At 44.9% G+C, this 27,460-nt stretch overlaps 1 protein-coding gene across 4 annotated transcripts; it reads left to right on the forward strand.

Moving 5' to 3' along the window:
- The first annotated feature begins 493 nt into the window (after positions 1–493).
- LOC108934419 (actin filament-associated protein 1-like 1) lies at positions 494–27,460 on the forward strand. 4 transcript variants are annotated; one of them, XM_018752209.2, is made up of 19 exons: positions 494–628; positions 14,918–15,043; positions 15,264–15,347; positions 18,566–18,645; positions 18,812–18,926; positions 19,049–19,147; positions 19,468–19,679; positions 19,989–20,168; positions 20,274–20,366; positions 20,642–20,753; positions 21,394–21,549; positions 21,779–21,990; positions 22,481–22,626; positions 22,868–22,940; positions 23,375–23,468; positions 23,861–24,028; positions 24,798–24,973; positions 25,435–25,563; positions 26,022–27,460. In XM_018752209.2, exons 1-19 carry the CDS (start codon positions 607–609, stop codon positions 26,046–26,048), a joined length of 2,304 nt encoding a protein of 767 aa, XP_018607725.2. In that variant the 5' UTR covers positions 494–606; the 3' UTR covers positions 26,049–27,460. The 4 variants fall into 4 exon arrangements, with proteins under 4 accessions (XP_018607725.2, XP_018607726.2, XP_018607728.2 ...); XM_018752210.2 differs by having other exon boundaries at positions 20,645–20,753; XM_018752211.2 differs by lacking the exon at positions 494–628 and adding an exon at positions 11,321–11,396.

Here is a 27,460-nt window from a genome sequence, read left to right on the forward strand (position 1 = left end):
AGTGGAACACACACACACTCTCTCTCTGTCATTCACACACAGCTGAACAGCATGTCTTTGGAGTGTGGGGGGAAACCAGAGCACCCAGAGAAAACCCACAGGGACACGCTTTGATCACGCAGACGTAGTAAGAATACCTTGCTGCATGGGTAAATCAGAGTAAAGCTAATCTAGGTGATCTAGTTGAAAGCTTATCTGATCTGGGTGTTAGTCTTAACGAGTAGTGCTGCTGTCTCACAGTGCCTGGGTGGTGCAAGAGGACATGGGTTCAATCCTTGCCCAGTGTGTGTGGAGTTTGCATGTTCTCCCTGTGTCTGCGTGGGTTTCCTCCGGGTGCTCTGGTTTCCTCCCACACTCCAAAGACATGCTGTAAATGTAAATATAGTCTCTTTGGTTGGAGATGTGAAGGGAGGAAGGTAGCAGTCAGTAAAGAACGAGTAATTTATGAAAACTGATCACTCCTGCTCCCTGCTGCTGAGGAGCAGAGGCTCAGTCTGTTGGCTTTAGGACCCAGTGAGTCACATCCTGCAGCCGAACGCGGGGCCGAATGTCCACTCCAGCGCGAGCGCGGAGCTGTCAAAGTGCGGCGCGCGCACTCGCCCCCACATGGACACGAGCAGCGACTGCGGTAAGTGACCGGGGGGCTTCGAAGGCTGTTTGTTGTGCCAGACGAAAAGGCTTCAGCGGACCGTCGTCGGCGGGGCTGCGCACGATTCCTTCCCCCCCCCCGTTTTTTACTCTGTTTTTGCAGTGATCGAAGAGTCCGATTGGAAGATGACTAGACCTTCACCCTGGCTTGTTCGTCGCGACTGTTTACTTTCAATGAGTTTCACTGAATGACGAAGGAAACATGTGGGAGACAAAGTGTACTTGTGTTTGCTTTGAACTTCGGACGCATTGATACTCTGTCTGTGCGCCCGCGGTGAACATTTACATATTCATCATGTATCCGACGCTTTTAGAATTTAATTAATTATATATATTACCCATTTCAAATTTGCGCAGGTGGGTAATTTTTACGGGAGTAGGTAAGTACCTTGCTTGCTCATGGGTGGTACAGCTGGAGGTGGGAATCAAGCCCACAACCTTTGGGTCCAGGCAATAGCTTCAACTACTACTGCTGCTGCTGCTGCTGCTGCCAGCATCAGAATCAGAACGAGCTTTTGCGAAGTATGTTCACACATACATACAAGGAATTTGTCTTGGTGACACACACACACACACACACACACACACACACACACACACACACACACACACACACACACACACACACACACACACACACACACTTTCTGAACCGCTTGTCCCATACAGGGTCGTGGGGAACCGGAGCCTAACCCAGCAACTCAGGGCATAGCTAGGCTGGAGAGAGAGGGGATACACCCAGGACGGCACGCCAGTCCGTCCAAGCCGGATTCGAACCCTAGACCCACCGGAAAGCAGGACCCGGTCCAACCCACTGCACCACCGCATCCCCCGTAACAGAAACACACACACACACACACACACACACACACACACACACACACACACACACACACATTTTCAGAACCGCTTATCCCATACAGGGTCGCGGGGAACCGGAGCCTACCCGGCAACACAGGGCGTAAGGCCGGACGGGGAGGGGACACACCCAGGACGGGACGCCAGTCCGCCGCAAGGCACCCCTAGCGGGACTCGAACCCCAGACCCACGGGACAGCAGAACTGCGGTCCAACCCACTGCGCCACCGCACCCCCTTGTCCCGTAACAGAAACATCATGCTTAATGAAAATAATGAACTGTTTTGTGACTGACTGGGGCAACTGGTGCTGTAGTGGTTAGAGCTACTGCCTGGACCCGAAGGTCACAGGTTGGAATCCCAGTTCCAGCTCTGGTGTCCTTGAGCAAGGTACTTACTCAAGCTTGCTCTGGTGGTACTCCCTGACTGTATAAATAGGTAAATAATTGTTGGTGGCTTAAATCTGTAATTTGCTTTAATGAAAATTGTCAGAACAAATGAAGTCCCTCATTATAATAGCAAGGTTGGGTATCGCTCAGCATTACTGTTTCTGCTGTTCTCGTGTGATTTGAAGATTCCTGCTGTTGTACCCTTGATCAAGGTACTGTACTTACCCTGAAGTGGTATTGTAAGAGCGTCCTGCTGTTTCAATGGAAGGCACTCGGATTGTATCTCCCCGTGGAAGTGATGCGTATCAGCTTTATTGAATTTGTTCTTGCTCCGTTGCCCAGTTTAAAACACCTTTGGTACATCTTTCGAATCTGGACACATGATGGCCTGGAAGACACGTGATGAGTAGTTATACCTTTTCGCAAACTATTAATGATAACCCTAATTTAGCTGATACATTTCTTCTGTCATTTAATTGACACTTTTCGCCAAAGCAGCTTCCAATGCTACATTTGTATACAGTGATTTTACTCCTCACTACTACATAAATTTGCCTATTCTTACAGCCAGGCTATTGTTACTGGAGGGATTTATTGTGCTACAGCAGGAAGTGGGATTCAAACCCAAGTCCTTCAAGTGCAAATCAGTCTATACTGCTGGCTTCCCCAGCTCAGTGTAAACACCTAGGTCAAACGTGCTACAGTAGGAGGGGAACTGGAACCAGGGCTCTCCAGACTGCAAGGCAAGTCTTATCCACAATGCCACCTGCTTCTGGGATTTGTAGTTTATACTGGATATAGTATAGTGGCAAATTTTGGATGTTTTTGGATGCAAAGGTCAGATAGTATCTCACCTTCCCTGTGCTTCCTAGAAGCGAAGTCCAAATGAGACCTGTGGTGAGAGGTTTGTGAACTTAAGACAGAAGTTTCCCGCTATTTCAGAAGTTCCTATGCTGATGGCAGATTTGTTTTAGGAATAATATTTTGCCACGAATCCCTTATTTCATGTCTGGCAGGGGAGACGGCTCATGGGTCCTGCATGTATTTTCCTTTCCTCCTACGGCTTCAGGCAGTGAGGTGATCCCTCCTCAGTGTGAAAGAGAACATGGCCCATCTGGTCATTTCTGGCTGTGGAGCAAAGGGTTCTATAACTTATATATATATATATGTGTGTGTGTTTTTTTTTTTTTTTTTTTTCCCGAAAGGATCAGCCTTACATTTGTTCAGTTTTGAGACTTTAGCAAGACCACCATGTTTCTCGCCGGGCGTCTTTAGGTATATATACATTCGTCCTGCACTTGTTAAGCTTTCATAAAAGCTTCAAATTTGAACTCGTGAGCAATCACAATGCCAGGTTTTGCTCTTTCTCATCCACGCATGCACCTGTCAAGATGACCTAGGTGGAAGAATGTCAGGGAATTTCTGGGTCTCAACCCACTACCCACCAGCACCTTGATGGATCTTGGGCAAAGAATCCTTTTTGAAAACAAAATAAAAATTTCTGCCTAGGTTTCAGTCTTTTCAGCTCCAGACGCATCACTCCTCTGACTGGCTTCTCCAGCTGAACATGGAAATGTTTCAACAAAAATATGGCACATATGGCAACTACTTTTTTTTCCCGTTTTCACTGTGATCACTGATGATGGCTAGAGTCTGGTTGGACACTGCTGCCTGTCCTGGCTGTCTTGCTGATGTCGCTGACTGACTGTACTCATCCACTAAGTGCTCATTCCAGACCTTCACCCCAACCTTAGCCTCCTTCATCCAACATCTCCTTTGCAGAAGCAGGTAAATTGCAAAGCCACCTCCTTCCCAGCCAGTGAATGCTGGCATGGTGTGATGTGCCCTTTCCTCATCCTGGAAACTTGTAGGGGATCTTCTCGCCTCGCTCGGTTTTCCGAACACCAGGGGAAAATAACATTGGCTATATTGGTCTGCGCTGCTTGCCTTCCTGCCTTTTTCCTTCAGTATGTATTGCTCTGTTATTTTTAGTCCCACTTGTCTCCTACGGTTCCTGTTAGAATAAGGAGAGGTTGCTGCCTCTTCGTACATTGTTGTTTGTCACAGCCCACCTCAGAGCTGTCCTGTTTTGAGAGATTAAGACAACTCAGATGAACCTTGACAGTGACGATCAAAGCGTTAAATGTTGGACCCTTGAACACTACGTTTATTCATTTAGCTGACACTTCTCTCCAGAGCAACTTACAATGTTAAGGCTACAATTACCACAAGCTTACAGTTCTTTAGACACCTATAGAGCTGCATAATTCTACTGGAGAAGTTTAGGGTAAGTACCTTGCTCAAGGGTACTGTAGTCAGAGGTGGGGATCAAACCTGCAAACTTTGGATCCAAAGATAGCAGCTCTAACCCCTACACTATCAACTGTCACAGAAATGTAAGTCCTCCTGCACCTCTCCATTATAGTTACATTTCTTAACTTATCAGCAGACACTTTTCTCCAAAGAGCCTTACAATGTTAAGATTACAATTATATACTCATTTATAGTAGGGGGTGCGGTGGCACAGTGGGTTGGACCACAGGCCTGCTGTCTGGGGTTCGAGTCCTTTTTTGGGGTGCCTTGCGACGGACTGGTGTCCCGTCCTGGGTGTGTCCCCTCCCTCTCCGGCCTTACGCCCTGTGTTACCAGGTTGGCTCCGGTTCCCTGCAACCCCGTATGGGACAAGCGGTTCTGAAAGTGTGTGTGTGTAATCATTTATACAGCTGGATAATTTCAATGGAGTGATTTACAGCAAGTACCACAACCAGAGTAGGGAATCAAACCTACAACCTTTGGCTCCAAAGACAGTAGCTCCAACCACTCCACTACCAGCTGTCCCATAGTGTCATAGAACCATGTTCAAAACACTTTATTACCATTGAATGGTCATAAAGCCATTTACATTTAGTTGGCACTTTTCTCTAAAGCATCTTGCAATTTTTAGTTACTTACAATTGTTTGCCCATTTATACAGCTGGGTAATTTCACTGGAGTAATTTAGAGTAAGTACTTTGATCAAGAGTATTATATCTGAATTTAAACATGTGACTGTCAGGTCTGAACATAGCAGTTCTAACCACTACATTACCGACTGTCTTGCAGCACTATAGTGCCCCATGAAGTAGTCCTGTAAATACCTCCTCTATTGCTGTATTGCTTTTTACTGCATTTCTGTTCCACTCATTGCTAATCAATTACTAAATCTAATCATGGCAACATTGTTTTCTGTTCAGAGCTATTATTACATCTTTAATTGCAGGAAAGGAAAGCTTGTCTCATCCTTTTGTTTAAACATTCAAACAGCTGTGGGTATTAGAAAGCAAATAAAGCAAACGGAGTAACTTTTTTTTCCTTTAACTCGTCTTGAAAGTTCGTAGCGCAGTGTGTGTCCTGTAGCAGGATGCTTACAGTTATCAGCAGCAGACACACAAGGCTCTGCCAGCGCACAACTCGCTGGTGCCGCACAGAGGATCCCTGTGTAGCTGTTCAGAAGAGAAGGGAAAGCGCAGCGATGTGTATGAAATAAATAGATGTGTAGTGAAGTCATACAGGCTCTTGACCCAGGCCATGTGCGGGAGCTGAAGTGGATCTTTGTCTGAACGTGTGCGGATTTTCCCGCGAATACAAGTTTGGGCTGGAAAAAGTGACTGCCCGGGGGGGTGTGAGGGTCAGATCGCTGACCTGTACACTTGCCCTGATGTTGAGTCTTTCGCCTGGCCGTTCATCTACAGCGACTCCTACAAGCGTCTTCTTGACCTCATAACCGTCAGACCATACCTGTTCTTCTGCCAGTATAATCATACATATGGGCGGCATGGTGGCACAGTGCCTGGGCGGTGCGAGAGGGCATGGGTTCGATCCCCACTCAGTCTGTGTGGAGTTTATCTGTGTGGGTTTCCTCCGGGTGCTCTGGTTTCCTCTCACAGTCCAAAAACATGCTGTTCAGGTTCACCCATAGTGTGTGAGTGACAGAGAGAGTGTGTGTGTGTGTGTGTGTTCCACTAATGTATGGATGAGTGACACAGTGTAAGTAGTGGATCTAGCAGTGTAAGTCACCGCGGTGAATAAGGTGTATGGGCTGATAGTACTACATGTACATAGAGTTCGTTGGAAGTCACTTTGGAGAAAGTGTCTGCTGAATAAATACATGTCAGTACAAAAACATACATGACATAAAGAGCAGTTCCTTCAGTGTTTTACTGGTTCATTTGAAATTAAATGTCAACATTGCAAAACTCTTCCTCCTCAGACCGTCACACTGTCATTATTCCCTCCAAAATGTGCTTCTCAATTTGCCAGACATACAGTCAGAGGCACTTTGATTAAGGTCTTGGGGTATTAGGTTATGGTGGTCGGGGACTCCATCCTCCGAAGAGGTTGAGAGAGGGCGTGTGTGCAATGTGTGTACAATTAGTTTTTTTTTTTTTTTTTCAAAAATACATACATAAATATTACTGATGTGGAAAAAAGATTAAATTTCCACCAACACTCCTGTCTCTTCCTCTCTGAAATCCCTCCAGTGGAATAAATCAACATTTTTCTTGACCTCAGAACTTTTCCCAGCAATTGTTGGTGGAAAAATCAAAATAAGCCCAGCGTCTAAAACGTAATCTGAACGCAACTTATTTTCAGGTCTCTCTTTTGCATTTTCTTTAGCGACCGAAGCAAAGCCCTTGTTAATTTTTTTTCGAGAAGGATATTTCATCTAAAGCACTTATGACTGATGTCGCCAAACCACTGCGCTGAGAGTGTAATACTTTATTATTGTATAATTTCTACACAATATTGACAATCAGGATCACTGACACTGACCCACGAATGAATGGCGCCCCGCAGACAATATTGCTGGGAAATAGGAGGACAAATGGATTTTTCCGCAAGAGAGAAAACAGGAAGGTTGAGACAATCGGCCAGCGCTGAGTCACCGTGCCGGGCAGAAAAAATCGGCGCTCCGAGGAAGAAGAAGCCTCATTGCGGACAGAGGTGTGTTTATCTCACGTCGAACTGGTGCTGCCATGCGTACAAATTCACTTCCGCTTGTATACAAGAGCGTTCAGATACTGAAGGAGCACGAGGAAGGTAAACAAGCAGGCCGAGATTAAAAGGAAGAGGCGACTTTTGAGTATTATTAGTTTTCTAATGCATCTTCCCGAGAAAAGGCAAAAAGGGATGTTTTTATTTGCAGCCGTGATGCAGAGACAAAATTGCAGAATAACTTTGTGTATCGAAGGGGGGTGTGGTGCTGCAGTGGGTTTGACCGGGTCCAGCTCTCCAGTGGGTCTGGGGTTCGAGTCCTGCTCGAGCTGCCTTGCAACAAACTGGCGTCCTGTCCTGGGTGTGTTCCCCTCCTCCTTCAGCCTTACCTCCTGTGTTGCTGGGTTAGGCTGTGGCTCGCTGCAATCCCATTTGGGGCAAGCAGTTTCAGATGATGTGTGCGTCTGTACGTTGTGTATCAGGGCAGGAAAGAAGGTTCTATTAGTTTCCAAGTGCACTGAGGCTGCTTTCTATATCCAAAATTATCCTTAAAATGGGTCACCAGCAACAAAAAAATGTTTCTCAATTTCAATAACTTTGTTTTTTGCTCTCTCTCTCTCTCTCTTTCTGACTGATCTCATTTGGGATGTTATGCTATTAAAAAAATTCGCTCAGCTTTCCTAAATGCCACCCCACAGTTCTTCCTCTGAAGTCGAGTATATTTGTTTTTCCAAAAAAAAAAAAATAAAAGAATTCACAGAGACCCCTATTTGACCCCTCCATCTGCCATCGGTTACGCAAGGTGTTGGCGTTAAAACCTTTCCTGCGTTCCCCGGGCTCAGGGTATTTTCATATGTTTGTAACTGTGAGCTGCTCCGCGTGAAAATTAATTGAGGAGGATCTGTGCAACTTGTGGAACGCGGACGGCAAAGTGCGGACATTGCAAAATCGAAAGAGTAAAGGGATCACCGCGGTTTAGGCTTTATCATGAACAATTTGGCGGGGGGTACAATCCAAGGAATTTGGGGACAGGCTTAAAGGAGTAGGAAGCAGAAGGTCGGGGTGATACAACTGTCAGTGCGGACAGGAAACAGCTGCAGGACATACTGTATCCTTTTACCCAGAATGCAGTTGAACTGCATAGCAGAAGTAGCCAGCTGTGTCCATACCGCTGTTTTCTACTTCTGTGTTTGTGCTTTCCTCACTCTGCCGCTCTTTATTGTCTTGTTTTCTTAGGCTGCGGTGTCTTTGGCAGGTCTGTTGTTCGGGGGAAACAATGCAGTATTGTGTGGCGCGGAAGGGCCCCGAGCGAGGCCTCGGATGGACGCGTCGATCTCCTGTAAAAACGTACTCCCGTCCTCCAAAGTGCAGCGTTTGACTTGGGCTTGTGTTTGAGGTGTGTGAACTCTCAGCATCAGAGGATGGGTTAAACCTGGGCTGCTCAGTCAGTTTAGCATTTAGCATCACACACGGGTGCGGGGGGTTAAATCGGGCGGTGCGGTGACACAACAAGTAGCGCTGCTGTCTCACAGTGTCTGGGTGGTGGGAAAGAACATGGGTTTGATTCCCGCTCAGTCTGTGTGATGTTTGCATGTTCTCCCTGTGTCTGTGTGGGTTTCCTCTGGGTGCTCTGGTTTCCTCCCACAGTCCAATTACATGCTATTGAGGTTCACCCATAGTGTGTGAGTGACAGAAAGAAAGTGTGTGTGTGTTTCACTGATGTATGGATGAGTGACCCAGTGTACCTAGCAGTGTAAGTCACCATGGTGAATAAGGTGTGTGGGCTGATAACACTGGAATTTATTGGAAGTTGCTTTGGACAAAAGCATCTGCTACATAAATAAATGTAAAGTATTAGTGGGTGGTTAGCAGTGTGGCTGGATTACTTAAGTAAAGTAAACTTTACCCTGCTGAGTAAACCAGGCACACTGTTAACCACCCGCTCATACTCGAACTACATGCACACAGCTCTTTTGGGGGGCTGCGTGGCGGTGGAAGAGTATTGAGGTGGGGAGACTTGCGTGGGAGCAGGAGGGTTTTGGAAGCCAAACGGGTGTATTCTTGTATCAGACTCCCAGTCACAAGCTGTTTTTGTACCCTGCGCTGTGCTTGTACACTATTATTTCATGCCAGGCATCCAAGAATATAAATCTGAGATGGTATTCAGGCGAATAAAAATGAACGAGAGGGAGAGCAGCTAAAGCACAAAGGCAAAATATTAATGCAGCAATTCAGCATTTCTGTGTGTCGTGTTAAATAAACAAAAACTGTTTAGATTGAGTAGGGGGTGCGGTGGCGCAGTGGTACAGTGGGTTGGACCAGGTCCTGCTTTCCAGTGGGTCTGGGGTTTGAGTCCCGCTTGAGGTGCCTTGTGATGGACTGGTGTCCCGTCCTGGGTGTGTCCCCTCCCCCCTCTGGCCTTACGCCCTGTGTTGGTGGGTAGGCTCCAGTTCCCCATGACCCTGTATGGGACAAGCGGTTCAGAAAGTGTGTGTGTGTGTGTGTGTGTGTGTGTGTGTGTTTAGACTGATAGAATTCAACAGCTTTTCTCCAAAGATCTTAAGAAGTGTCCTGGGAGTGGTGTTATGCAACAGGTCTAGCCAAAATCAGCTGACTCTAATGTCGTCCTGAATTGGATTATGTTGACGTTAGCGGTATAATTACTTTTTTGCTCCTATGATCATACATGTCATTATTCCCCCAATGCAGAAATCACACAAAAACAGTTCTGGAGTCCCCCCAAGTTCCATTCATATACTAGTTGAACTGAAAAAGTTATGATCAAGTTTAACGTCATGAAGCTGCAAAAACAGAAAAAAAAATTGGAGGGAAGAAAACTGAAAGGGAAATTCTTTTTCACGGTCTGTGCTGCATACAGTGCATAGAAAAGATACAATGTTGACTCGAATGTTAAGATTTTTGCAACATGATGTTATGTCAAATTCATTTCTATCAAGGTTTGTGGTAAAAGAGCTTAAGGCAGCAGTGGGTAGCAGGTGACAGTGGTTAGTGCTTCTGCTTTTGGACCCAAAGGTTGTAGGTTCAAGCCTCCCCTCCAGCTGTAGTACCCTTGGGCAAGATACTGTCCCTAAAATTTGCTCAAGTGAAAAAAAAAAAACATCATCCAGCTGTATAGGGGTAAATGATTCTAAGTAGTTTAAGAGTGTAAGTCACTTTGGAGTAAAGCATCAGCTAAATGAAATAATGTATGTCCCATCTTTCTGACCTGTTTTCCTTACATTCTGAAATTCATTCTGAAATTTAACTTAGTTTGTATTAAAGTCATAATTTGTATTAATTTTACACATTCAGAACAAGATGAGAATGAATGGTTACCATTGTCCTGTGAAACGTACGATAATTACCATACATTTGGTAATTATTCCACAGGAATAAGGAAAATGTCCAAAGAGTCTGGAATCCAGAGAGTAGCATAAGAATAGAAAAAAATGTCAGATAATTCTGGCGTAGTTATACATTCGCGAGATCGGCTTTACTGTTTCTCCCAACCACTTCCTGAGGTTAAATTTATTTTAGCATATCTGCTTCCCAGTGTTTCCAAAATGAATAAAAACATTGATGTCGGTTTTTTTGGACACTGCCACAAACACTGTGGCATTTACAAAAACACACTTCAAAGCAGCCCTTCCGAACTGTGCGAGCCCACATTTGCAGTGTTGGCGTTCCGTGTCTATTTGTGTGCTGTCTTAGCTGTAACAGGGCTCTCTGTGGTGAGAAACTTCCAGAAAGGGTGAAGATCAAGACTTTCTCGGTTCTTGTTTGTGCAAGGAGGACACGAATCCATGGGAGGCTAACTTCTAGAGGAGGTGCTGGTGTTTCACAGCACTTGCGTGGTGCGAGAGGATGTGGGTTCCATCCCCGCTCAGTCTATGTGGAGTTTGCATGTTCTCCCTGTATCTGCATGGGTTTCCTCCGGGTGCTCTGGTTTCCTCCCACAGTGCAAAGACATGCTGTTCAGGTTCACCCATAGTGTGTGAGTGACACAGAGAGAGTGTGTTCCACTGATGTATGGATAAGTGAGCCAGTGTAAGTAGTGAATCTAGCAGTGTAAGTCACTGCGGTGAAAAAGGTGTGTGGGCTCATAACAACACTACATAGAGTTAATTGGAAGTCGCTTTGGACAAAAGCATCTGCTAAATAAATAGGTGGAAATGTATAGCTCTTCCTAGGCACTGTGGGGTCTCGGGCCTTCAGCCAATCATGACACAGCCAGATAAGAGTGGGTGGTAGCCTAAAATACATGGGTCGCCCCCACACCCACTCATCATGGCTGAAAGAGGGGCTCCCCAGTGGAGAACCACAACGGACAGTCTTTCAGATACCGAAAGGAGCGGAAGGAGTGTGAATGAGGGAGAGAGTGCCAAATCAATTATAACAAAATATCTAACCAACAACAGTGTTGTTATGAATATAGCTGATGTGGAAAAAATGTGAAGTAACTGAAAACTCTTATTACCTCTCTGGAGAATCAGAGGCATCTCTTCCCCTTCAGCTGCTGGTTCTGGAAGGTACAAATCTGGTTCCTTGCTTTTCTCCCATGAAGCTCCTCACTTCTTTAACTTTACTCTTCTTCTTGGTGTCAGTTTGGTATGGGACTTCAGTGATGTATTATGCTGTATTATTCTGTATTACAGTATAAGGCTCTATGTTGTTCATGTGCATAAGCTTGAGATCTTACCAGTTTGTCAGCCGCTGAACATTTTTTCATGTATCTTCTGTATTGTCTTTGGGGCTGTATATTGTGGCCTTCAGGGAGCTAAACAACTGATTAGGTTCTAAGTTGCTAAAGTTTTTAGTTTTGGTTTTAGGGATAGCTGGTACCCTAGTGGTTAGCGCTGCTATCTTGGGATCTAACAATAACAGGTTTAAGTCCCCAGTTGTAGTGTCCTTACTTACCTTAAATCACACCAGTAAAATTACCCAGCTGTATAAAAGAGTAAATATCTTAACATTATAAGTCACTTTGGAGGAAATCATCTAAATGAATAAATGTAGCTGATTATGTGATCAATCAATAAGTTTTTCCCTAGCATTAGTATGCAGGATAAACTGCTGATTATTGGAACTATTTCACTAAGAATTACATAATAGTACTGAAAACAAAAGCAAACATGCAGTGTCTTTCATTTTACTTTATTATTATCATTAAAAAACATACCCAAATAAGAAAAGCACTTGGTGTTCTGAGACTCTTTGATCTGCAGTTTTGAAGTAACATTCCGAGTGTTTCTTGCTCAAATTCCACACCTCTGTGTGAAGTGATACACTGATAGGACCAGGTCAGATTCCAAACCATTCTGGGTCCCTTGTTGGCTTTCATATGCAAATAAGAACATCTCTTTGAATTTTTTTTTGCTTCTGCTTTTATGGTATGTTTACGTTGTACAATGTGAATAGGAACCTTGTTCACAGTGTTTGCTCTTTCCTTAGGGGCTTTGTACAATATATTCCTGCAGGATGCAGTATATTGTCCTTTTCTGAGTCTTAAAATGTGTAAGAAAGGGTTAAGAATTAGAATATAATTTACATGAAAAAATTTTAAAATGATTACAATAAGACAAACACAATGCTGAAGTTCATAGTACAATATTTTGATGTATTTACATTTATTTATTTAGCAGATACTTTTTGCCGAAGCGACTTCCAATCAACACTATGTAGTGTTATCAGCCCACACACCTTATTCACCGCAGTGACTTACACTCCTAGATACACTACTTACGCTGGGTCACTCACACACTTTGGGGAACCTGAACAGCACATCTTTGGACTGTGGGAGGAAACCAGAGCACCCAGTGAAAACCCACACAGACACGGGGAAAATATGCAAATTACAGATTGAACAGGGATTGAACCCATATCCTCTTGCACCACTCAGGTGTTGTGCGGTAGCAGAGCTCTTCTTTTCCTCCTGTTTTGTTAAAGACTGGAAACCCAAAGGTTGTCAGTTCATGTGCTAAAAAGACTCCTCCTTGTAGCACCTTACCGTACATGATCCTGATTGTTCTACTAAAGAGCAATAGAAATAACAAGGGGTTTTAGGAAACGAACGCAGACGTGGAGAGAACATGCAAACTCCACACAGACTGAACAGAGATCAAGCCCACATCCTCCTGCACCACCCAGGCACTGTGAGACAGCAGCGCTACTCGCTGTGCCACCAGGCTGCCATCATGTACATGTTGTTATGAGTTCCATTGAGCTGTTATGCGTGAACTTCCCTTCAGGGATTAATACAGTATTTGTCCTGTCCTGTCCTGTCTGTAGAGTTCACAAAAAAATGTCTGGTCTTACAGACAGGGAACATTTGGATTGAGAATGATGTACAGAGTAACAATACACTACACTTTCGATAAGAGGTTGTCACAGGACTGTCATGACCCGACCCTTAATTCATAGTGCTGAGTGACTCATATGGAGTCGCTGTGACTGGTGTCCTCCGGTCCATGTTCTGATAAGAAGTTCTCTTTCAGAGACTAAATGAGAATAGACGTCTGACAGCATTTGTGAAGTGCCGTTTAAAACCTCATAATGGTCTCTTTGTGTCTTTTGCAGATTTTGTGCTTAACAGTCTGTCCGAAAGGGAGACTCCCTTGGTGCTTCCTCCTCTTTCTGGAGGAATTCGGCAGTAACAGTTCAGCCATTGTTTGTGCACTGTTGAGCGGTTCTTGTCGGGGGCTGGCATATGAAATCAATTCAGGCCGTGCCCTGTCACGCCTCTTCGTTGCATAGCCCTGTCGAACCTCCATGTAGAAACTGTGGCCTAGCCCTTCGAGCCAGGGGGGCCAAGAGATCCAGATGTCCAGTGGATGTTCTGACAGCTGAGGATATGGCTTCCTCCCACAGCAGTTTGCAGGGTCTCAGAAGTTTTATAAACTGTTGAAATACAATAGAAAGCACAATAGCTATGGCTGCTGGTAGCCTAATGGTTAGTGCTGCTGCTTTCGGCCCCAAAGGCTGTAGTTTCAAATCCCACCTTTAGCCGTAGTACTCTTGACCAAGATATGTACCCTAAATTGCTCCAGTGAAATTACCGAGCTGTGTAAATGGGTAAAAAATTAGGTAGTCTGACATTGTAAGGTGCTTTGGGAAAAACATCAGCTAAATTAAATAAATGTAAATACAAGGATCCCCCCAATTGTCTCCATCACACACAGAGCGGAATATCATGGAAACGTTTCTTGTGTACATTCTGTCAGTGCTGCGGAGTTGGAGTCAGAAGCAGTTATTGGGTTCCTGGGGTCGGAGTTGGTAACAATGTACCGACTCTGACGAACTGTACCGTGTAAGTCGATCTGGCACGTAAATTGACCCCCAGAAATTAGAGGTGTAATACAGGTTTGGGCCAATATTCACCGGATAAGTCAACCCCCAAAATAATGTGCAAATTCTGGGCAGTGCTGTGGAGTCGGAGTCGTGGAATCAGAGTCAGAAGCAATTATTGGGTTCCTGGAGTCGGAGTCGATAAAAATGTACCGACTCCAACTAAATGTACCATATATGCTGGTGTATAAGTCGACCCCCAAAAATTAAAGGTGTAATATAGGTTTAGGCCGATATTCGCCGGGTAAGTCGATCACCAAAAATAATGTGCCACTTTTGGGCAGTGCTGTGAAGTCGGAGTCGGAGTCAGAAGCAGTGATTGGGTTACTGGAGTCGGAGTCGAAGGTTTTGTGTACCGCCCTGCACTCTGTTCGACCTCAGAAAGTGTGGATAAGAGAGATAAACTCTGACTGTATACGAATACCATACGAGCGTCTAAACCTTTAAGACAACTAAGCATTTTCAGAAGTGTACATTCAGATTTGGAGTGAAATACTGGCGTCAGTTTTCCATGGTGAGAAAGAGAGCATAATTAGGATGGGTAATATAACAAATGTATTATACAGCCATTAGTGAGTTGGATGGCATTTCTAGGTCTAACATTGCAATAGCCTTAATTCTGCTGCATTGTTACCTTGGGGACATGCCTTCATGATGATTGCCAGTTTCACTCATTGACAAGTTCTCTGTCCTTTGGCACCTGAAGCAATGGAGCACCTTGTGACAGAGTTGAATATCCTGCTAAAGATGCTGGACCAAGAGAACCTGAGCTCTGCTACAACAGAGAAGAAGAGAACCGTTGGAAACCTATTAAAAGAGCTCAAGCCACCAGGTGGGGGGTGAAACTTCAGCCCGTGTGACCCGACTGTCCCAGTCACATTCTGCTGTCTGCGGATAACAGGATCGGATGTTTTCTAATCACGGTCTTGAGAATGAAATTTTTTAAAACACCACTTCTCTTACAACACCACGATCAGGAGTGACCTCAACATCAGTGGCCTTTTTTTGGCAGGAGGGTATTTTTCCATAATTTATCTTTGTATGTCTTCCAGTGAATGGAACAGACTACATATATGTGAACACCACACTCTGTGGAAATGGGACCAGCTTTGTGGAATCCCTGTTTCAAGACTTTGGTAAGTAAGTGTTCCATTGAATTTTCAGTGAAGGTACAGGAGAAATTTGTGTACGGGACAAATACAAACTACATCGAACTCATGCAGGGACATATTTTGTTTAAGCTCAGTCCTATCTGACTGGTGAAGATATTGTTGTTCGTATTATAACAAAAACTAAAAAACTGTCCTTCAAAACAGAACAGAAAACTGGCTGAACAATTTGACAGCCCAGGTGAGCTTATTAATAGTAAATGGAGAAAATGTAGCGTATCACCTTAGTACTCTTCCAAACAGGTAAATCAGGGGCCAATGGGGTAAACAGCTGTGCCTGGTAGTATAGTGGTTAGAGCTGCTGCCTTTGGACAGACATTGCAGGTTTAAATCTCCACCTCCAGCTGTAATACCTTTAAGCAAAGTACTTACCCTAAATTGCTATAGTAGAATTACCCAGATGTATGAATGGGTAAGTAATTTTAAGTTGCTTTGGAGAAAGGCGTCGGCTGAATAAATGAATGTAAGTGAAAATAAATCAGTGCCAGTGCTGTTCAATAAATGTTCATTTTTCTTCGGTCTTGTGGGGCTGGATGCTTGGAGAGTCCACTGAGATACAAAGTGGATCAGATCATTTAGGGAGATCATTTCCAGGAATGAAAAGGCCTCTTGTTGCAAGACATTGGGAAAGTTGCTATTGCCTGGTGTGTCTTTTTTCTGAGAACTGCATGAAAGCTGCAAGTTAAAATAACTCAACAGAAGTCAACATTGACATCTAGCATTCAACCAACTGACAAAAGGAGAAAAGAAAAAGTTCAGTTCCCATCGTTCCTCATAGTTTGGCCAGTTCATCAGGATTGGTATTCATTGCTCACAGCTGGATGAACAGAAGAGCTGAGGGACCGTGTTTTCAGCCTACTCATTTTTCCATTGTCTATACAGGGTAACTAGAGAGCAGAGTGCATAAAGCAATACATTTACATTTATTCATTTACTTTTCTCCGAAGCGACGTACATCTCATAGAAAATACAATGTGTTCATTACATGAGCAGGAAGAGACACTTAGATGCAGATGTGTGATTCTTAAATGCAGTTAGATTGTTTCTTTCCACCATATGAACTAATGTTCATCACACAAGTAGCTGCATGAAACTTTACCAGAATATCAACTATTCCTGATCACCTTCCTAGTAATATGTTTTTTTTTGTGGTATATATAAACATTTATGTTACATAATACATTATGTAAAATAATAAGGACATAACACATAATACGGGGGGCATGGTGGTGCAGCAGGTTCGGCTGGTGCCAGCTGTGTGGTCGGTCTGGGGTTCGAGCCCTGCTTGGGGTGCTTTGCGATGGACTGGCTTCCTGTTCTAGGTGTGTCCCCTCCCCCTTTGACCTTCTGCCCTGTGTTGCTGGGTTAGACTCCGGCTTGCCGCATCCCCGCTCAGGACAAGCGGCTGTTGACGATGGATGGACAACAAAAAATACATTGGAAACACTCCTACAGAAAAGAGAATCACACTGAATGGAGTATGAAAGGCAGCATCTCATCATAGGAACAAAGGCTGTCCCTTCGTCCTCATTTTACTTTCCTGGTCAAACAACCACAGACAGTCTGTCTCAGCAGGGCTCCAGAGATCACAGCAGGGGCTTTGAAATTCTGGGCAAATGGTGCTATCTCACGGGCCACATCGAGGTGATTCCACCCCTGCGCTGCTAACGGCATCAAGAAAGATAAAACAGGAATGAGTCTTCTGCCTTTTTTTGTCAACAGGATTCTGTGACCTTATCAGGAGCGCTGCATTCTCGTGCACCTACCCATTGTAACCATCTATGCGAAGGGCAAAAGCCTTTACATTTATTTATGTAGCAGACACTTTTCTCCAAAGCAACTTCCAATGAACTCTGTGTAGTGTTATCAGCCCGCACACCTTATTCACCACGGTGACTTACACTGCTAGATACAATACTTCCACTGGATCACTCATCCATACATCAGTGGGACACACTCTCTCTGTCACTCACACACTACGGGGGAACCTGAACAGCATGTCTTAGGACTGTGGGAGGAAACCAGAGTACCCAGAGGAAACCCATGCAGACAGAACATGCAAACTCCACACAGACTGAGCAGGGATCAAACCCACAGCCTCTTGCACTACGCAGGTGCTGTAAAACACCAACACTACTCACTGTGCCACCCATTCACAGTCAGCTCTCCACATTTGTGGGGATTAGTGGCATAGGACCCTTACAAAAGTGGAAAAACCATGAATATCTCTAGGGCCTCCAACCCTTAACACTTAATACTGTTGACCACACTGTACTGCAACGGTAAGTTTTATATGTTGGGCATCCCCAAACAGAGAGCGTAATCTGCAGTTCTTTAGCACACTGAAACTTTTTATAATAAATTTGTCTATATTTATTGTAGTAAATGATAAAATCCATTTTATACATTTATGACTTACTAAACTTTTTTTAGTTACATTTTCTAGTCTATGCACGTCGTCTGCGATTTTATGCAGTAGCCCACAAAACTCAAAAAAAAAAATTCCCCATTTAACTATTGATGGCAAACTCGCGAATAATCAAATCCGCAAAAGTTCAACACGCGAAAGTCAAGGTTTGACTGTACATTTTATTCAGATCCACGGGGACATGGTGGTGCTGCGGGTAACACTGGTGCCTCACTGTACCTGGGCAGTGCATTTTTGGGATATGGTGAGAATCCACCTCAGGGTTTGTGGACCTTGCATATCTCCCCCGTGTTCGCAGTCCAACGGCATGCAGAAGCAGGGATGGCGAACCGCTTCTGTATGCTTCCTTAATGTGAAATTGACAGGAGTGTTCGCCGTGATCAACTTGATGTCCGTACGTGTAGTGGGCAGACCTACCGCCGTTGGACTTGAGGGGCCGACATTTAAAACCCATTAGTATACTCATTAGTATACTCGATAAAAATGTCCTACATGTGCAACTGAGCAAATACTGTAAATTGCTTAAATGCAATGAATAAATGTAAAGGACACATAACCGTCTGCAGCTCTGCTGTGCACTGGGGTGTGTTGGCTTTCTTGCATGAATTTCTTCTCACCTTAAAGTATTAATAATTCTTGAAAATCACATCACATGTATTACTGTAGGACAGTATCATTTATTGCTATGCTTGTCTATTTCTATACTTAATATAAAAGGGAAATATTAATAGGGCTCTTACTTTGTCTAACCATTTAGAAATACAAGAGATAAAAAATGCAGAGGAACCCGAAAGCCAGGATAAAAGCAGCACACCAGAAATTCCACCTTCAGAGCTGGTAAGAAAACCAAGTGGACTAAGGAAATGAAGACAGATTAGATTTATATTGCACATTTTTTTCTGATGATATGAACAAATCACTCCCGAGCTTTCATTAGTTAAGCTGCAGCATGAGCATCCTGCGTTTAGATTGCCCATGAACTCCGATCCTCCTTGATCTTCAGAACCCCGAAGGTCCACCAGCACCTCCCCTGCCCACCACACCTCCCCCTGAGGATTATTATGAGGAAGCTGATCCCCTGAGTCCAGGAAAAGTGCCTCAGTACATCACTGCCACCAGTAAGTCCTCGTCCACCCCCAATGGACCTACCGCACGATGCTGCCCTCCACCGCACCTCCAGCAATTATCATAGACTTACTTGACTGTTATGCATATGGACTGAGGGATATGTTTCTTGCAGACTGTTCCAGCCGCCCCAACTCCATCGAAGATGGCTACTATGAAGATGCGGATGAGAACTATCCTTCCACTCAAATAAACGGGCCGCACAAGAGTTCTGGTGAGCATGAATGTCCTGCGCTGCAGTACCTTACATCACCCAAAAAAGCCAAGCTGCACTACGAGAGTAGCTTGGTGATGAAGGAGGTGGATATCTGAGGCTGCAAGGATCAAGTCCCACAGGGATCCATGGTTGCATGCTCTACCTGTATTGCTGCAGTAAAATGAAGGTATAAATGAAAAAAATAATCATTGCAAGTTACATAAGGATGGCAGTATCTGCAACTCAGTTCATTTGTATATATCACCCTTGGTAAAATTTACTTAGAGAAGGTAGAATGACAAGGTGGCAATTTACCATCTAGGTTTGTATTTGTGCAGATAATGATTCGGATGCCCTTAGCAGCTCCTATGAGTCGTACGATGAAGAGGAGGACGAGGCAAAAGCTCGACGTCTAACTGGTCAATGGCCTTTGGAGGAAGACTCCGTGGGTCCTGCGAAGGACTGCCGTATCTGTGCCTTTCTGCTGCGGAAGAAACGGTTTGGGCAGTGGACCAAACAGCTGACGCTCGTCCGCGACAACAGGCTCCAGGTGAACCCGCTGAATGGAGACTCGTGTAGGACTGTTATCAGACCGGTCCAGTTGACCTTACGAGACCGACACATTCTGGAATTTGAGGCAGAGGTCAGCATATCACTGAAATTTTCAGAATCCCCCCAGATGTAGTACCCTGGAGCAAGGTACTTACCCTAACTTCTTCCAATCAAATTACCCAAGTGCATAAATGGGTAAATAACTGGAAGTACCTTAACATTGTAGGTTGGTTTTGGAGAAAAGTGGCAGATGAATGTAATAACTGTGGGTTTTCTAACGCGAAGACACGCGAAACCATCGTTTCAGTGTTACAAGAAGGCCAAAGACCACATGCCATACATTGACCTGCCCCTGGACCTGTGCAATGTCATCTACGTGCCCAAAGATGGGCGGCGGAAGAAGCACGAACTGCGTTTCTCGCTGCCTGGCAGCGAGGCCCTGGTGCTAGCGGTGCAAAGCAAGGAGCAGGCCGAGGGTTGGCTAAAGGTACCGCGGCACCGCTCGGCATGGCAACGCCCTCTGCCCCCAGCTCTTCTCTTCATACTCTGCTCCTTCTCACTTTACCTGGTGCTCACCTTGGCATCTCCGCAGGTTATCCGGGAGGTGAGCAGTCAAGGGAGCGTGAATTACGGAATGGATGGGTCCACCTCTCCCATGATTCTCCGAAAGATGGAGCTGGACCAGGTGATCCTGGTCTTCACGAGGTTCATTTAACCATGCGACCGTGACGTGTTGGCATTAAGCACAAAACTGTTACTGGTTTGAACAACAGAGACAGTGTTTACTGTGCTGAGCGAAATGTCCTACTGTACATGCCTTCTGGGAAGATCACAGGTTTTCAGCGTTTCCATCGTGTTGTGACCTCGTGTGTTTTGCCCGCGACTGTCAAACCTGCTGAGAAATCCACCTAGGTGGCTTTGTAATGTTTTCTTTGTATACCCTTTCTGTGCGTATGACAGCAGCACACCATCCCACAGAGGCTGTGTGCAGACAAGCATCCCTCTGACTCAGATAGCGTGGCCACAGGGGACGGCACGTCCCCCAGCCGCAAGAGGGACGCTCGCAAACACGGTTAGTCTCGCCGTATCAGCTGTCCTCCCCACCTTGTTGACCGTTGTCTTTATCACTGGCTGTCGCCGCCCCGTCCACCGTCAACCCTGTTTGTGGCTTGCTATGTGAGGACTCCAAGGATTTCAGTGTCGCTGTCCATATGCAGTAATTATTTTAAAGACTGGTACAGTTGCTAACGTGCTGTTAATTGTGGTTTCTCCAGTTAACATGCTGTGCCCTTCATTTCGATGTATAAACCGTGGTTCTGTGCCAAAATTTATATTTATTAAGCAGACACTTTTCTCCAAAGCGACTTCCAATGAACTTTATGTAGTGTTATCAGCCCACACACCTTTGTCACCGTGGTGATTTACACTGCTAGATACACTACTTACAATGAGTCACTCATCCGTACATCAGCGGAAGACACTCTCTGTCACTCACACACTTTGGGTGAACCTGAACAGCATGTCTTTGCATTGTGGGAGGAAACCAGAGCACCCAGAGGAAACCCATGCATAAAATATTGTGTATGCCGGGAATTTTTTAACGTAAATCTGGATTTTCCTAAGTCGAATTTACGTAAGTGGAGGGGTGTCTGTACTTTGTTTTTGGTCTTCTAACCACGGTAGCCTTGGCTGAGTCTGCTGTTCCTGTACAGGGAAAGCAAAGCGGGGCGCTCTGTCGGAACTGACAGGGCCAATGGGTTGGGCGGCTGGCCGTAAAATCACACAAATCATCAGCTTCCCCAGGAAGAAGCTCCCGCTTCCCAGGGATCCTCTTAAAGCCCTTCCCAATGACAGCGATCCTCGATGTGGTGAGTCCCCATCCACTAACTTTGGTGATTTCCCCCAAAAGAGGAACCTCTGCTCAAACTCTTGGTTATTTCCCTTCACTTCTCAAACGGTCATTCAATCTCTGCCATCTGTTTCTGCTCATCCATTCTCCTATACATCGTTACGACCACCATCTTTGCGAAGCATCATACCCCCTCCGTGCAAAGCACTGAGCCATGTTTAGGGTCTTGTCACCCTGTTCTCCTCCAGGCTACCTAAGAGTGCTGACGGACCAGGGATGGAAAGAGCGATGGTGCTGCGTACGGGGAGGCTCGTTGTCTCTCCTCCGGAGCAGGGAGGGTCCCCACACACACATCGGAATGGTGCCCCTCTCAGACTGCGAGGTGGCTCCTGGACTTAGCCCTAAGCATCCTTTCGCTTTCCGAATCCTGCGAGAGGGCAAAGAGGTGGCCACTCTGGAGGTACTTCTCATCTCTTGATCTCTGCTGACTGCTCTGATGAATGATCGAGGTTTTCAAAGAGGTGGATCTTTTAGCCCAGTGCTCGCTGTGTGGCGGGTCTGGGGTTCCAGCCCTGCTTGGGGTGCCTTGCAATGGACTGGCGTCCTGTCCTAGGTTTGTCCCCTCCGCTTTTGGCCTTGCTGTCTGTGTTGCCGGGTGAGGCTCTGACTCGCCGCAACCCCGATCAGAACAAGCAGTTGTTGACGGACGGACGGAAAACACGTAATACATTGAAAACACTCCTACAGAAAAGAGAATCACACTGAATGAGTGTGAAAGGCAGCATTTCTTGACATCGATAACTTTTATTTATTTGGATCCAAAATGTACGGTACGCAGCCCAGCATATCTGTAAGAGGCTGTTATTAAAAGTGCTGCAGGGGTGATTTCTCTCAATAGTAAGGTTTGTGCCTCTGTAACCTTGCACCCTGTGTCTACTATATGTCTGTAGGCCAGCTGCTCTGAGGAAATGGGACGCTGGCTGGGGATGCTGCTGGCCGAGACGGGCAACGCAAGTGACCCCGATGTTTTGCACTATGATTACGTGGATGTGGATACCGTCGCCAGCATCCGAGATGCCGTCCGCCACTCTTTCCTGTGAGTCTGAGCTCCGGGAGGGAGCGCACGTTCAGCGCGGGTGTCGGCCTCAGGTTTGCCGTCAGCGTTAGTCCACGGTGCTCTTTGACCACCGGACTGATGCACTAGAGCCGGTTGTCTTTGCACTGCTGGCACGCGAACGGTCAGCCGTCTTTGCCTCGCTTTGGTGTCGGTGGCTTTGTGCAGTGTCGGTGCAGTAAATCAGCGTGGTGCTTCCTCTTGATTTCCTCCAATGCTTTAGGTGGGCGACATCTTCCAGCAGCGCTTCCACGGATTCGAAGAAGTACGACGAGGCTGCTTACGAGGGAGTACAGGTGTGTAGGGATGATACTGCATTACTGCGTGAAGTCTGTCACTGCAAGCTATGTAAGCCATATTGCAGACACTGGAATAATTCAGCATGAATCAGAAATAACACTGTCAAAGCTGAGCGCACGTTCCAACCCACGAGTCTGCAATTAGGTCTGTCTTTTTACTGCTTTTTTACTGTCACGCTGGTCACTTGCATGTGAACGTATTCTCAGTGCTTGCAAATAAAAAGCAGAGGGATTCAGCACCTTTATTCTAAGGTTGCCCTATTTTGTGTTTTAGCAGCAGACGTTTCTAGCTATCCTACATTAATTTTCTGGATGTGAATGCTATGGCTACGATTAGGCACGTATTGAAATATTAGGTGGTAGAAAAAGAACGATGCTCAGTGTCATAATGTTCAGTACAACACAGTAACCAGCATCCTGACATCCTGTAGCTCGGTGGGGAGCAGAGTCAGAAGTCCGATTCTCGTGGAAAACGCGTCACGCAGAGAGTCGTCCTCCAGGCCCCTGGCAAGGGCCAGTCGTCCAGTAAGGAGTCACCTCTATGAACCTGGCCGATACACGTTCAATAGTCTGAGGACCGATGAAAAGTATCCTTTGGTGTATATTTAATGTTTTGTGTAATGGGTATGGCGTATTTACTGGACATGCATTATGCTTCCACAAGTGCTGTGTCAGATCAGCCACGTTATACTTCATTGTATGTAATGAGATGCTCTACATGTAAAGATCAGTAATAGGTTTAGCATCTTATGATTTCAATGCCTGTGTCTTTGCTTGGAATTTTGGTATATTGGCCTCTTGCCTTTGTCTGTGTTACCAAACCAAATCAGTGAGAGTTGGGGTTGTTGTGTCTGTGTTGGATACAAATTAAAAGCCAGGTTAGACATGCAGTATTGATGACTGATCATTGCTGTCAGATACTAATCACTATGGCAGGTACGGCAAGACGAGGGCGGAGGAAGATGCTCGTAGGTACCTACGTGAGAAGGAGGAGCTGGAGCAGAAGCGAGAGGGGATCCGTAGTGCCTTACTGTCATTACGCAAGGAGAAGAGAGAGGTTAGGGAGGGTTTAAAGAGTGCCACAGGTAAGGACACACACAAACAAACACATATACACCCCATTATAGGGTACAGTCGATAATCCCCTGGTTCATAATACATATCATGCAAATATTTTAACATGTATTAATTCCTGTAGCTGTCATGGATTACATGCTAATGATACATCCGAGAGTGCGGGGGTGCGGTGGCGCAGTGGGTTGGACCACAGTCCTGCTCTCCAGTGGGTCTGGGGTTCGAGTCCCCCTTGGGGTGCCTTGCGACGGACTGGCGTCCCGTCCTGGGTGTGTCCCCTCCCCCTCCGGCCTTACGCCCTGTGTTGCCGGGTGGGCTCCGGTTCCCCGTGACCCCGTATGGGACAAGCGGTTCTGAAAATGTGTGTGTGTGTGTGTGTGTGTGTGTGTGTGATACATCCGATAAAAAGGTGCAATATTCTTAAGTCTAATCAGAGCGTAATTGCTGCTGTAGGCTAATTTCCAGCAGATCACCTAATGTAATTGTGCCGTTGTAAAGCAAATGTTAAGATACACATACTAATAGGGATTAGAAATTGCGTGGTGTATAAAAATACAACGAAAAGTGCTTTGAATAAGTGGGTGAAATATGTATATAAAATGACATGATGGCTTTGGAAAGATGAGACCGTGGAAAAGCAGAGGTACCTTCACACTTGCATTATCTACTGTCCCACTACAGGACACCTGAATGTCAAGCAGAAAGGTCATGGCCAATATTCATGACATCCTAGTGTTTTTGTGATGCCTTTGTGGTTAAGGGTTCATGTCACTGTCACAGGTGAGCAAGTGAAGGCTTTGGAGCAGCGCTTAGCCCACCTTGAAGAAAGTTGTAGGGAGAAGGAGGGTGAGCGAGTGGATCTGGAACTGAGACTCACTGAAGTAAAGGAGAACCTGAAAAAATCTTTGGCGGGAGGGATGCTGGGCGCACCTGTGGAGAGCAAGCCGACAAGAAAGGTGCTGACTTCGAAGCACGCATTTGAAACGTTGGGCCATGACTTGAGTAATGCATTTTTAAAGGTATTTTATAAAGCAAAATCAGAATCATATGAGGTTATCATAAAGTTCTCCTTAGACTTTACACTAGATTTCCAGTTTTACAGGTGGTCCCTGATTTACGATGGTTCGACTAATGATTTTCCCGGGCAAGTGATACGCGGTGCAATACTCTATCACAATGCTGGGCAGCGGCAGCGATCCGCATCTCCCAGTCTGTCACACAGAGGTGTGTATCAGGTGTATTAAATGCATTTTCAACTTACAATATTTTCCACTTAACGATCGGTTTCGCGGAACGTAACCCCATTGTAAGTCGGGGACCGCCTGTATGGTTATCTGCAGCAGTGATTGGCGTAGAAAAGCGGTGGCGTGTAGGTAGCATCATGGCAGCGAAAGCATGAACTTTCTGATGCCTCCAGGCTCAGCTCAGCAAGAAAAACAGCCCCAACAGTGAGGCAAGCCTTCCGGTTAACTGCAGTTCTGAAATTCGCAAGATCCCGGTCTCCGTGTGCGCACCCAGTTCTGGGAATGTGATGCAGAAAGCCAAGGTACAACTGCTCAGTCAAGAATCTGACACAGAATTGCTATTTCAAAACAGTGTATGTCTTCATTGTGTTGATTCAAGTGCAACTAAATACACGAGACAAAAAAAAAATCTATTGATATATAACAAACTAACCCTTTAAAGTTGCATCAAAATTACTAAAGTTGTCTTTATTTGTTATAGCAATTTAATGAATTATGTCTGTCTTTGTAGTGCTCTCATCACGCTGATCAATATTTTACAAATATGTGCTCAGAGATGCTATATCATACCATATTTCACTAATAAATCAAACCATACTACACTAATTTAATCATATTGGTACTATAGCTGCATTGTCAAAATATCTGTAAAGAAATTGCATATAAATGCCAAACAGTAGCATATAGACCCCGTAAAGTTCATCATCAATTCATCAGAAACTGCATTAAGCATAATCACCGCTTGAATGTTTTCTTTTAGGAATGGGAATCGAAGAAGGAGATCTAGATGGAAAGTGTCTCTGAAGGTTCATCTGTCTGTGGATCTGGATTTTGCACAGCCTTGGTTCCTTGGTCTTCAGGGTGATGAAGACAATCAGATCCCATTTTTCCTTCCCTGTTTAAGATCAGGACCAGTCAGCAGTTATGGCAGCTGGTTTTCATCTGAAATTACAGTGCAGGCAGATAAAGTAGTGGAGGTGCAGCTGCATGGACCATTTTCTCTGGAAACTCTGGCCTCTGTAGCCCCAGGGTCTGTTCTGGACTTTGGCACACGTTTCGTACCGGTCAGTGTTTGAAAGAAGGGCCTTTCCTGCAAATGATGGACAAACCCTAGAAGAGGGCGGAAACTGGTTTTGGAGGTGAACATTTACAGAAGGCTGTAAGAAAGTCACTCCAATGGGTTACTAGATGGGCAACAAAAGTTACAGAATGGAGAGAGGGTACATTATTAACCAGGAACTCCACTCAAAGTCAGCATGAAACAAGTGCTCTGAAGCTTCCTAAATTCAGGCTCATCGGTTACAGTACTTGTGGTTCCTAATTTATATTTTGCACTTTACGTAGTTTCTTTAATATCATAGGCAGAGGTAATAGAACACTTGCTGTAAACTGTAAATAAAAATATGACATACTAATTTTGTAATTTACTGCAATATCCTCCATCTGTTTTTTCTACCTTGTATTTTTCATGTAAGCTTTCATAAATGTGATGTTTCAGACAAACTTGCAGTAAAAAAGACTTTTTTTTCTATTACCCATTTTGTATAACAAGCAGCAGGCAAGTCCTTTATTCATCCGGAAAAACTTGCAGATAATGGTTAACCAAAGGGTCCCATCATCACCATTTAATTTTTAAACCAAAAGCAAACTGTAGGTGTTGTTATGAAGCACTCTGGTGAACATCGTGTTTTTCCACATTTTGAGGTTATAGGTTGATCCCCATGAGCTCCAATCAGTCCTCCAGTGAGTCATCCTCTCCATGTCAGGAGTCATCACAAGGCAAAGCGGAGAAGATGAAACAGATCCATAAATAAAAATAACACTATGGACCTGTTTAAATGGTATTCCATCTGTTTAGATACTGGTTAATCGTTTTTGTCACAAATTATTTACACATAAACGAGGCAAAATACAATAAGAAATGTACACTCATCCCTGTGCAGATCCCTTTCATCAAACAAAAATTACCCTTGTTTTTGTAAAAGTGCATTAATTCAGAAAAACAAAATAAAATCTAACATGAAACAGGTGTTTTCCTTGTACAACATGAAGAACCATTATTTTTTGACAAAAGTGACAGATAACACCCACCAAGGCCCGAAGACATCTAAGGTTTGAGGCTGTAAACATGTTGACAAAATGTAGGAATGTAAAACTGGGAAATCGCGATTTCAGTCAACATGTTGACGCACATAAAAG

Source organism: Scleropages formosus, chromosome 4, assembly GCF_900964775.1.
Source record: "Scleropages formosus chromosome 4, fSclFor1.1, whole genome shotgun sequence".
Lineage (NCBI taxonomy): Eukaryota > Metazoa > Chordata > Actinopteri > Osteoglossiformes > Osteoglossidae > Scleropages > Scleropages formosus.

What these genes read in the sequence shown, in the direction of transcription:
- LOC108934419 (XM_018752209.2), top strand. Translation starts at nt 607, where the DNA reads ATGGACACGAGCAGCGACTGCG. An exon ending in GGACACGAGCAGCGACTGCG is followed by an intron (nt 629 to 14,917) that starts GTAAGTGACCGG and finishes TGGCACCTGAAG; the next exon opens with CAATGGAGCACCTTGTGACA. An exon ending in TGACAGCGATCCTCGATGTG is followed by an intron (nt 21,550 to 21,778) that starts GTGAGTCCCCAT and finishes GTTCTCCTCCAG; the next exon opens with GCTACCTAAGAGTGCTGACG.